At 43.5% G+C, this 12,926-nt stretch overlaps 1 protein-coding gene across 1 annotated transcript; it reads left to right on the forward strand.

Annotated features, from left to right (window-relative positions):
* The first annotated feature begins 4,903 nt into the window (after nucleotides 1-4,903).
* LOC142887368 (nerve growth factor-like) lies at nucleotides 4,904-10,441 on the forward strand. The gene is made up of 2 exons (XM_076024978.1): nucleotides 4,904-5,043; nucleotides 8,389-10,441. Exon 2 carries the CDS (start codon nucleotides 8,400-8,402, stop codon nucleotides 8,988-8,990), a length of 591 nt encoding a protein of 196 aa, XP_075881093.1. The 5' UTR covers nucleotides 4,904-5,043; nucleotides 8,389-8,399; the 3' UTR covers nucleotides 8,991-10,441.
* Nucleotides 10,442-12,926: the final 2,485 nt, after the last annotated feature.

Genomic DNA, 12,926 nt, shown 5'->3' on the forward strand with positions numbered 1-12,926 from the left:
TGCATTTTATCTCAGATTGTTTGTTGTGGTGAGGGATGTTTGAGAAAGGTTTCAAAGCTCCCAGACCCCAGAACTGTCCAGTCTGTTCATGCTCTGGTTACAGACCCCATACTGTAAACTGCATGTGCTGAAACACCTCCGGGTGACTGGAGGCAGCGACAGAATGAAACGCGTCGGCTCGAAGGGAGATTTTTGCTCTTCTTTTTTCAATTTACATTTTTATTGGTTTTAGTACGTTTGCGAAAAGACGTTTGCATCCAGGAAGATTAAAGCGCTCCTAATACCAACGTCGAATTGGAAAAGAGGAAAGAACAACTCATAAACACCTCTCTCCAATTTAAGTTGATCCTGCTTCACTCTCTGAGTGTTCAGGGACTACATTAACCTTAAGGAGGAGCTTTGCTGTGTTTGGCTTATTAGACTTCAGCAAATACATTTTAAGGCAAAAGTGGGGTCACGACATCTGCAGTAGAAAGTGCCGTCGTTGTGTGTTGTCCTCATCTTTCCTGTTTATCGGCCGGGCCAGACTCACACTCATGTGAATCTCCTCCTCTTCCCGGCCTTTGGGGCCGCTGGGTCCCTCCCTCTCCCCTTCACAATGTCAAACAAGCGGCGTAAAGTGCTATTAGCTCGCTGAACTGGTGACCAACAATCAGAGTACATGGTACGAAACAAAAATACCATTCTCTCTTGCGATACTATGTGCTGACTTTGTCACCTGGCATTGTACATAAAACAATGACAGCCCTGTTATACAGTTTGTATCCTTGTGTGCTGATTGGATGTTCAGTGCCGGCTACAAAAAGAGGCTGCTGAGGCCCTGCAGGGAGTCCGTTTGTTGCAGTGCACATGTGCAAAAACTACAACATCTAGCTGTAAAATTGTATCGTATAAATCAGCAAGTGCATAGACAGCCATAAAAACATAATCAAGTTTGTCCTGCAGGGAGGATGTCATCTTATCAAACGCAGTCAGCTGCGACGTTTCCCCCGGTCCATCCTTCATCCTGGGGTCTCCCCCTCCCCCGCACCCACCACCAGTAAAAAGTACCTGCTTAACCGTGTTTAAGGCCAAGGCAATTCATCCTTTCCCACACTGAGACAAGTCAGTGTCCCAGAATAGATGGTTCTGGAGAATCCTGGAAGTAATTATTCAGAACCTCATAGATCACCTGCAGCATGTCATTCCAGGGTCTGCGCCGAACAGTTCCAGTGGAGACTGAAGATAGAAACACCTGCTAAGAGTTGTTTAGTTTTACCGCCTGCTTAGAATTGTTCTTTCTTTTTTTATGACCAAACAGTTAATCAGCTCCCTTCTAGTGTCTGACACAAACGTTCTCCGTGTGAAATAATGGTTCAAAAATAAATCATTTTAAAGTGAATGAAGATAAAAACTGATAGTACAAAGACAAAAATAATCATCGTGCTTTAGATGCTAGACTCAACAAACAGTGATGAATTGTTTACAGCTGCACTGGCCAGTACATTTGGTGCACATCGTGCCAACAAAAAGAAACAAGTCCAGATTCATCTCTTTTCATCAGTGCTGTCAGACCGCGCTGACGACCTGCGCTGCAAAGGTCCTGCAGTCGCCGCCGCCCATCTTGTCACATAGTGGCTAAAAGGAAACTGTGCACGGCCTCCGGGTGGGTCGAGTTCCCAGAAGTCACGTCCCCGTCGCACTCCAGCGTCCAGCAGCCTCCAGGTGGCCGCTAGCCGCTGTGGTCCACCTGCTTTCACGGCTCAACGGGTCAGGCGAGGCGAGGGTGCGTGCTCACGTCGTCCCACGCACTCGTAGCTTGAATGAATGTTGTTATTCTCCTCCGGCCGCATACTGCTGACTGCACACGCTCCCTAACCGCTGGCTGCAGTGTTGGCTGGGAGGCCAAGAGTCTCATCCCCCTGGAATAACACACATTTGTTTTTCGTTAGTGCGACTCCAGCGCTCGCTCGTGGCACCCGAGACGCACAAGACGCTAATGACGGCGCCGGGCAGTTTGGAATTGAAAGCGGTCAAGGAGAAATATTCCAGATGATTTTTGATTAATATTCACATTTTGACATTGTTACAAAAGCGGGATTACACTTGTCACACAGGGCTGATTTAAGAACTTGTTTATGTTTTAATAGGATTGTGAGCGTGTCTGAATTGTTCACTGTGCTGTTGTATTTCAGCTGACCGCTGGCAAAGCCCTCTTTATTTACGATTCCATCTCATGGTTGTTGTAGTAGTAGAAGATGTAGTTGTAGTGAGTTGTAGTCAGGACACTTTTCAGAGTTTTTATTCTTTATTTTAAATCCCACACTGCAGTGGCGCAGCTTTTCATGATAACAGTAATCATCCTGAACACTTATTCATAAAACATCACACTTAGCCCTCTTTTTACACCCACCCACCCACCTGTCCATTTTCGAGCAGTCCCAGCAGTCTTGGGGTGAAGGCGGGGTTGCACCCTGGGCAAGTCACCAGTTTAACGCAGGCCGATGACAGAGTTTGTAATCGTTGCATCCTGCAGAAAGAAAATGCACAATTCAAAAGCAGCAGTAAAAACAACAGTACGATGCGGGTTGAAGAACCCAGACAGTAAGAAATCTGGGCAGCCAATGTGTTAAGAAGCCAGCGTGGTCACAGTTTTAAAGCCCTTGAGAGGCGAAGACCACCACGGTGGAGGCTCAGTAACGAACACTTCCCGTGCCAGTGCAGAACCTTTCCAGGAGTCATTTAGATTTATAGCCCATTTAACTTTGCTTATACACATCTTGCATTCCTTTCACTTTGCAAGCGTGCCACAACCTTCTGACTCCTTTTCTTTTGAACATGCCACTCTTTACATCTAACCTAGCAGGGAGAAAAAAGATCAAAGTTTTGGGGTCAAGTTGGGTTTTCTTTTTCTCCTTTTCCCCTCCTGTGCTTTGAAGGGTTTGGCCGTGTGGTTGCCAGGTGAGTGGAGAGTGACATGCTTCACAGTGCAGCTTACACATGGAGACATGATGATGAAGGAAATGACAAAACACAATTAGGGCTTCTACTTTACTCTGATGAATTAGCTTGCACTTGAATTGAGCCTGTGCTTCATCATAGCACAAAAATGAATCACTGCACTCTGTCAGAAATCAAGCCCCAGGGAATTATTATTATTATTAAATTTAATTATTTGAAATAAAGAATCGTTTGCTGGACGGAAACTGTTCTGTAACGCAGGTGTTTGTGTGTCTCTAATGTACCCAATTCCTGACTAATCTGTTCTCTGCTTATAATTGGAAGACTTCGGAAAAACAATTAAAACCGTTACTTTATAAAGTAATTATGATCTAACTACCAGTTTGGCCACATTAATCTAGTTACATTACTCCAGTACTCAAAAAGTACTTTAATTACAGTAGTGGATTACTTTGTAATAGAATACTCGCCAACACTGTTCAAAGGACACTGGTGACATTTTCTAATCCACACAACCAATCTGGAGTTTCACAGATGGAAAGAGTTTCACCCAATGTCAATACAGTGGAAACCTGAGGTGGCTGCAAGATGTCATCCCAAGGACTCAGCAGGTTCATTTATCTGGAAACATCAGTGTTAACACCATGTTTACAGATAAAATATCCACTGTAGCCTCCTGGCCAGAAGCTTGGTCCACGTTACCTCCTGCAACTGTGACAAGTTCCAGCAGCATGTAAACGAACTTCTGAACGTTTACATGAACTCACGTGCACGACGCAAAGAGTTTGGGATGTTGGGCTTTAATAGAATTTTTTATAAAGCAACCAAAATGCAGTGTGATCTTTAGAGTTGAACTTAATTGTAATTTCTCTAAACCTTTGAATGCACTGGTCCAACTGCTCGTTGTAGGAGTGCTTATTGTGCAACATCTCTAACAAGATGATTAATCACAATTGTTTGAGAAATGAACATGTCTCAGCGAAGATGGCACTCTTGTGACTTTCAAGCCATAATCACTTCTTACATTCTCCATAGATTTCATCCAAAAGCCAGACATTCTCAACGATTTGTGGATAATGCATTTTAACTAAAAATCGTTATGTACGCTATGTTCTTCTTCTATTTTATATTTTACATTTGACAAGACTGCCACTTTTTTTTCGTGGAATGCTTTTTATCCGTGAAACTCTAAATGTCACCAGTGCTTCCATTAGCTCACTGCTGAGTGGCTAATAAGCACACTTTCAATTTAGGTTGAAATATGCCTTCAAAGCAGCTCTAGGTAACTTTCAGTGGAAATGGCGAAGTGACGAAGTAACCACGCTGCAGCGCTAGTTTGTTGATGTGGGAAAATCCAAATAGTCGCCTCGCTTGAGCGCTCGTATGTGTTCAGGAAAAACACCAATATGAAAAGCCAAACAGACATTGACACTAACGTCGTAGCAAACGTTCAACACTTTTTATTACTTCGTCTTTCATCGAGGTTAATTATTGGGTTCCATGAATAAATGTGTGACGTTGCCGTAAAGTGGTTCGTCCGGCATGTCTTGTCGCGCTTGAAAGTTACGCAGTGCAGCTACAGCCGGCACAACCTCCCTCTCGCTGCCGAGGCGGCACCATTGCTCCTATTAATTGGTTATGTACCGCTTTACTGGGTTTGAAATCATCATTTTATGGTCGAAAAGTTACCTAGAGCTGCTTTAAAGAATAAAGGCAGTGTACTTTCAATTTAGGTTGAAATATCCCTTTAAAGAATACAGGCAGTGCTGATATTCTAAACTTGGTCAGCCTACATTATGCAGGTCCACTTCCTTTGCTCTGGTATGTTCAGCATGTTGGGGCTCTGGTTAGCGGGAATTGCGTATTAACTTTCTCTTCCTTTCGGGGTCTGGCAGGTGAACGTGTTTACAGTGGGTTTTAAGAGACACTGTCTCTGCTTGTCTCTCAGCAGGGTTACTGAGCTCAGGCGGACTAGGGCAGAGGTGCGCTGGATGGAGGCCACAGCTGGGCCTGATGGAAGGAGCCCAGGACACGGCAGGTTCTAGTCTCACCCTCTAGGAGCCACCAGGAGGTGCTACAGTTCACAAGGAGAAACTGTAAAAGGTATGAAAGGTGTGAACGCAGAGGGAACTACAAAACCTAAACATGCAATTAGACTTTATTTTCCCAAAATTAGACCAACTACAAAAACCTGCATGAGTTGATGATTTGAATTTAAAAAAGAAATTAAAAAAAATAGTAATATTGAATTTTCCCAGAATGAGGAGGCTGCTAAAAGGCATTAGCCAGTAACATTCCTTTGAGGCACTTTGAAGTCACAAGCAAACATTAGTCTTTATTACTTGAATTACTTAAATGTTTATAAAATAAAATAAAAAACATAACTTTCAGTTAATGGTTGATTAGGATTCTATAATTAGCAAGTAGCTTAATTATTTCAAAACATTTTGAGATGTAGAAGATGAATCAAAACTGATGTTTTATTCCACCGTTAACATGTTTAAAGGCTGACAAAAGCAAGATGGTGAGGGTGGTCCGATCGGGCTTGGGGTGTTGTCACTAACCAGTGAGAGGTCTTGTGCCCTTTGTGACATCAGCGACCCCTAAAGTTCCAGAAGTGTGAGCACATAAATCTAGTGCGGAGCTTGGAAAATAGTAAAGGATGGTTTTTCCCTTTTCAGGGGAGCCCATTGACGGGATGACTGGGGTTTAAATGTTAAGTCATGTTGTGAAGTGACCCAGAGAACTAAATGTTGATCAGCTCGTGGAACACAGGTGGGGAACAGATGAAGACAAAGACTGGCACCCAGGTTAACCACCTGGGTGCCAGTCTTCGTCGTCATCTGTCAGTGCAGGTGAAACAACTCAAGACAATCAGCAGGAGGGGCACCACTGAGACAGAAAATGTGACATAAGAGACAACACAGTCAGTTAATACAACTAATTCACAGAGGAAATATTAAAAACAAAAACAAAAGATTCACGTCGCAAGTCTGACCCAGAGAGGCATCTCTTTTTCTTTCTTAATAAATAACTCTGCTGAGACAAAGAAGGGCCTGTGCCTATTATCTCTGCTTCCTGAGAACCCAGAGGCATAATAAAAACACTTATTTTTTTATCATATCCAGATGTTGCCCGGCACAAACAACAACACAGTAACACAGACTGGAGGAGCCCAGCGCTTAATGAAGCAATCACTGCATGCAGATTTTTTTTTTTTTTTTGTCAGGACATTATTGAGTCATTATCTTTTCATTTATCGTGCCAACATTTGTCATGTCTTACATTTCCCGCCGTTTCCCCCTGAGGCAAAAAGCGGCACACCGCGTAGCAGCTGCACAAACCTCAGGTGTAAACAGAGCGGCGACTGCTTTGGCACAGCGCAAGGCTGTCGCTTCCTGCGAGGGATGTTGTTGCGTCTCGTAGCGACACGCGAGGAGGCAGGATAACGGTGCCAGCAGCATCTACCTACTGTCCTATTGATTGGACCCTTGTTTACATCTACATTGTACTACCCAGAAAATTAGAATATCCCGAAAAGGTTGTTGTATTTCTGCAATTCAACTCAAAAGGTGAATTTGACATATTATATAAACGAATAATATGCAAGTCAATATATTTCAATTTTTTATTTTCTTTGGATTTTGCTGATCAGGTCTTGCAGCTTAAAAAAAAACCCTCAAATTTGATAAGAATTTTCTCAGTTTGTGGGTTTGTGGTTTTAATAAGCTGAAAATCTTAATCAACAAAGTTATAACAAGGAACTGCTTGAGATGTCAATTTGCGTGTAATGGCTCAATAAAAATTTGTTGGTTTCATCTTTTATGTTAAATTGCCAAAATAGAACAACTTTTACTTGATATTCTAATTTTTTGGGTAGTACCTGTATTTCAGAGGCGAAAATAAGCTCTCTATCTACTCTCTATTCTACCTAAGGGGAAAACACGCTCAAGAACTTGAAGAGTTTGCCAAATTAACCCCTTTATTGATTTGGAATGATTATATTTTGGGTATGCATTAAGTTGTCATTAAACTGATTCATTATTTAAGATTAAGCTTCAATTTACCTCCTGTGGATTTAACCACTGCTGGGTCATATCACACCAATCTATTTTCTGACTGCGAGAGCTAAGACCAGATGACACTGCCGGTCGAATGTTGACCATTTGTGTTTTTCTCACTGGAAGCTGAAGCTTGGAGAGCGTGTGCAAACTAAAACAAACCTTAAACTGCTTCCTGCTTGTTTGTTCAACTGGAAAGAAAATCAAGGACCAAGCCCTATTCCCAGTCAGGCTGATCTACCGAGGACAAATCAGGTCAAAGTCATCGAAGAAGTAGACATAGCTGACTCAGATATAGTTACCCACAGAATGTGGCCAGCCAGCATTAAGTTATTTACTGTGAAATTAAGCAGTCACACAACAACTGGCGGCGAACAGTGAGTGTGTGCATGGACTCCATTCTGCAAAACTTCACTGGAATCGTTCGCCTTCCTTTGAAATGCTTTCCGTCATTTAATCTTTAGCTCGACACAGATATCATCTGTTCTTTCATTGGTGTACTCACGATTTGATCCCTGCCGTGCCTGAGCATGTTTGATCCCCCCCCCCCGACAGCCCTGCTCTTGTGCACCCAAGCCGGGCTGAGGGAGGATCAGTTAAAGCAGGGCCGTGGTACGTGTCAGGAGCGACTGCATAAAATCTATAATGGATGCTATTGATGGAATTGAGATGGAACTACTGACTGGAGATAAATAAATACATGGTCCTTAATGCCTTCTCCTGCTTCATGCATGCAAGACACTGCATCTCTGCCGCCCTCGGGTATCATTCTTCCTCAGTTTCCATCCACGCCCAGCTTCCAATGGGAATTTATGGGACTGGATTTAAGTACATTCCATCCTTCATGGTAAACTTCATACAGATGATGAGTGATAATTCCAAAGAGGCTACATAGGCATCAAGAGGAGCAACACCAATGTGTCACCCTGCTGTGTAAAACGAGCAGACGATGTTTCCTTCACCGTGAAAAAAAAAAAAAAAAAAAAAGGCAAATGACGAAAAATATCAGATTAACGCAACCTCTGGTTTGGAGCCAGTGGCAGGCAACCCTACTTATTGAAATGGAAGATTAAAAGGATATTTCTCTTTTGCTTCTTGTGACTATACAGCAGTGTAGTTATTGGGGCCATTGTATAATCCATGTAACAGTTCTGGAGTTTCATGGATGACAGAACTCAATGACAGACATTCTCCTTGAAGTCAGCATGTCTCAGCATTTGATGGAATTTCTTCCGTCTTTAAAACTCTGGAATGGTTATGTGGATTACAAACTGTTGCCAGTGTCCCCATTGACCCAGTGGGGACTAGTAAGGTGTGTGAACTGTCAATGATAAAATCACTGAGGAAAATGCACTGAAAGTTTAATGTGCTGCTCGACAACCCCCAGGTTGTGTGCCCATGAGGTCGTCCATGCTGGTCCTGTTCCTCCTCTTCAGTGCCCAGGCTGTGGCCGCCATCGGAGGAGCAGCACAGCACCAGTGTCCCGGCAGCGAGCCCAGCGCCATCCCCACAGTCGACCCCAAGCTCCTCACCAAACGCCGCTACCGCTCAGCCAGGGTGGTCTTCAGCAGCCGGCCCCCGGATGTGCAGCCGGCAGACTCACAGGGTACCACCGGCAGGAGGACCCGCAGGCGCGCCGGGCAGCCTCAGCACCGTGGAGTTTACTCAGTGTGCGAGAGCGTCAGCGCCTGGGTCGGCAACAAGACCAAAGCCACGGACATCACAGGCCGAGAGGTGACAGTGCTGCCAAACGTGAACATCAACAATGTCACCAAGAAGCAGTACTTCTTCGAGACCACCTGCAACAGCGGGAACTCGGGCAGCTCCGGCTGCCTGGGGATCGACGCGCGGCACTGGAACTCCCACTGCACCAACTCGCACACTTTTGTGCGCGCGCTGACCACGTTCGAGAACCTGGTGGCGTGGAGGCTCATACGCATCAACGTGGCCTGCGTGTGCGTGTTGAGCCGCAAGTCGTGGCGGCAGTGACGAGGTCGCCGTCACGCAAACACCCACGCAACAGTAGAAACACAGGCACACCTTGTTTCCAAAGACTTTCTCACATTCTGCACAAAGTAAATTATTATTATACAGGAATACAAAGTGTCAGGACTGCATGTACGCTCACAAGTTCTGGGTCAAATAATATCTGACGTTTGTTGTATTGAACGGTGTGGAAGAGCTTAATGTTAATGTTGTATCAATGGCTGAATTCAATTTCACTTTTTTCCAAGACCACTTGATTCAACCCGCTTTGTAAACCTGAGGGCAAGGTCTCGGTGCCAAGGAAGGAACTCCATCTGAAGGACCTTTCACAATCTTTCACATTCAAAATTATGTTGTTATAACCCAATTGGGATGTCCATAAAAGGATAAAAAAGGTAAGTACCAGAGCAACTGTGGATAACAACACATCAAAGGGAACATGCCATTCTATGAGGTGGAATACAGCTACAGTTGCCTTACATCTTTAGTAAAACAGGACAAAAAGGTAAATGATGATTGGACAAGTCTATCTGTCTTGTCTTAGTTGACCAATTTAGTTTGATAGTTTTAACATAGCTGTGTCACTTTGGGGCCTTCTATGGGTTTGACGTTAGCGCTGTGGCTAGCTGCTATGAACTACAGTCTTTCACAAAATTCTTGCCAGTAGCTTGTAAAGCTAAAAACAAGTCATCCATGGAGAAAATTCTTAAGTACCATTTTTTGTTGTTTTGCTTTGTTTTTTGTCCTTATGTTAATGTGAAAAATGCATCCGGCTGTGATAAAACTTCTGCGTCATGATCGAATCATTTAGCAACAGTTAGCCTCACGCTCACTTCCTGTGTTTTTTCTTTATCTTATTCTGGGCGGTTAGTAGCAGCTCCTTTATTACATCATAATTTAAAGAGGGTTGGGAAAGGAATCTACTGCGACTTTCAGATAGACTGAACATTTTTTCTGTTGGAGGCTAGCAAGATGAAATGAACAAGATTTCAGAGACTCCACTTGAATTTATGAGCACATGTTCGTCCAAATCTTGTCTCATTTCATCTCAGAGAAGACAAAAAGAAGAGGGTTAGACTACCAGGTGTCGTTTGTGGACCTGCAACAAGATTTGTTGAAGCAGTTTTACTTTCATCAAGAGGGCATTGGGAAATTATTTTTAATTTTATGCGGCAGCAGATTTAATTCGACCTACAGGTGGCTCTCACTGGACTTAGGAGACAAGTTTTCAATGTGTTATAAATGTGCTCTCACCCCTCACTCTGTACTAGGGTAGAGGCGTAGCAACAGGCCCCTCAATGTCTTTGCAACAAATTTCTGCCAAATGTGCCCAGAGCATGTGAAAATCATTGCGTGTGGACTGAAGCAAGTCAACAAAAATCTTGGATACTTAATTTGATCCAGAACTTATATGGGGGGAAACGTATTGTTGAATTTTTGTTGTTAATATTACTATTTATTAAACAATAAACATACACTGTGTTGTTTGTTTCTCGGAAAAAATGACACACACACACACAAAACATGTATTTATTTTGTCTGGATGGAAAATGAATAGAAAGCCAATATGTCTCCACTTTACCACTCTGCCGTTGGAGAATTAGCCCTGGCTTTTGAACTGTTCTATTAGAGTCGCGAGACCTAGCTATTAAAATCAAAAGTGTGCGCGTGCGAGTGGTAGTGGTTGTTATTGCTGCCTGTTCCTCTCAAGTCAGGCTGGCACAAAACGAGATTCAACACTGCCCTCCAGTGGTTAAATTTAGAGGTTGGAAGAGCCGACAATTATGACGTCAGCATCAGAGGCAAAAACATTATAATTTCTAAAAAAAAATATTCACAACTCTAACAGATGACATTGGTTTGAGAGAACCATTAACACTTAACTTCCACGGAACATGCCTAACAATTCATACATACATTTAAAGGTAATAGTTTACATTGGTGATAAATACGAGCCTAAATGGGAAATTATTTCCGTTTAGGTTATTAATTAATTAAGTTATTGTTACAAGTGGCTGTTAATTTGATAATGTACAACATTATTCCTTCACACAAAATGTGGAAAGGTTACAGACATTTGTCCTCCTAGTATGTTATTTTTTATTTGTCCACTAGGGCGAGACATTTGCCTAAGAGCAGTGGTGAAACGGCCCCTGCCGTGCACGGCACAGGCCTCTAAAGTTGAACTTGTTTAGACATTTCTCCTGTATGTATCCTACGTCCTGGATCGTAGGTATGACTCACAGTTGCGCCATACGGAGGTTCAGGTTGCATTAGTATACATGTCAAGCCCATCATGAAGGTTGTGAGCGGGCGGCTGTGGCGGGATAATGGGATTTCGCCTCCAATGCACCCCGAGGATAAGGTTTCAATTTGGGTGCTCTGGCACAGAGATAATTACACTTGTGAATTTCCTAAGCAGATCAGATGACTAAAGCTGTATTAGGTTGGTGATGACGTAAGTACACCCACTATAGAGTTATAGAGTTAACTATTAATATTTTGTTATTCAAAAGACATCTATCTATCAATCTGTCTTGTCTGTCTGTCTATCTATCTCATTTGAATTTAATCATCTGATAAGCAGGAGAGGTAGGCAGCGATGTGGCGTGTCCCATGATCCAGACAAACGGTGTCGCTGTTTCCACTCCCACCGACGGCGAACAAAGGCCGCACAAAAAAACATGAGAAGCTCGACTGTCAGAGTGGTTGGACCCCAGCTGACCTCCCCCGGCCTGCCGAGAGGACACAGAGGAGCTTTGAGTGACGCCTGTATGCGGCGCTCATTCATGGGAATTGGCCAACATTCAGCGTGCGCGGCACTACTGCGCCACTGTGTATGCGGGCGTGTTTACAATACACGGACCGTGTATGTAGTGGAAAGTAGACGCACAAAATGTGTGGTGTCCACACAGGAGAAAGCTTAAATTAGCCAGCGTTTCTCTTCCAACACAGGGTTGGAAAATCATTCCCAGAAGAGGTGTTTTCTGGTTGAACATCCAAGAAGGTCATTGTGATATACAATATTGCACATTTTTCTAAAGTTCAATACTCCTCCTCCCTCAGTCTATTACAGGAAAAAGTCTTTAAAAGTGTATATACATGTTAAGAAATGTTTTAAAGAATTTATTTTGTAATCTAATTTTACACCACTAATTATCAGGTACGGAAAATCTGTTTCCTTGTCGCGTGGCGCGAGGTGTTGATTTGCTGGCGTGTGACCTTTTTGCCGTGTGCCCACGTGAGACTGTGTGGCAGTTCTGTTAATACACGCTGTCAGCTCTTCACTGGCTTCAAAAAATTATCTCAAAACTGCCATCTCGATGTTGAAAAAGCACATAATTTTGCTTTAAAAGATCCCACCTCCCATCCTCGATGTCTTTGAAATAGCTGTGGCCAGTGAGTCATCAGTAATCTCATGTGTTCATGAACCCGGGATTGGACAATGTGAAGTGACCTGGATGATGCTGATGCCGCTGATGAAGGTGATGATGGGGAGGCTGATGCTGGGTGACGTGCCCGACAAACATCGAACTTACACCACAGTTGTTCCTGGGAGGAAACCAAAAGTGTCTTATCACATATGTAGTTAATCAAGATGATGTGTAAAATCTGAATGATTAAAGGTCAGACCCATTTAGGAGGAGCTGCATACACTATTCATCTTATTGGACTTATCAGAAAAACAGATGATGTCCAGATGTCCAGAACTAGCAGTTTTATCGCAGAGTAAAAAGTCACATCACACGCTATCTCTGCGTGTGTGCAGTCATGTTTGTGTATGTGGGTTCCTCTCCATCCCACCCACTGGGAACCACTGCGCCCCCCACCACCACCACTGCTGCTGACACCACGTCAATAAACGACCAAAACAGCGATGGACACTGCTGGATGCCAAGTCCGATGCAGCCTTCTGAAACGGCCGCTCAATGACAAAAA

The sequence above is a fragment of the Nelusetta ayraudi genome, unplaced genomic scaffold, assembly GCF_046127955.1.
Source record: "Nelusetta ayraudi isolate G7.1 ecotype Tasmania unplaced genomic scaffold, CSIRO-AGI_Nayr_v1 ptg000017l, whole genome shotgun sequence".
Classification (NCBI taxonomy): Eukaryota; Metazoa; Chordata; class Actinopteri; order Tetraodontiformes; family Monacanthidae; genus Nelusetta; species Nelusetta ayraudi.

Excerpts from the sequence above, each read along its gene's own strand:
- LOC142887368 (XM_076024978.1), top strand. The coding sequence starts at position 8,400 with ATGAGGTCGTCCATGCTGGTCCTGTTCCTCCTCTTCAGTGCCCAGGCT.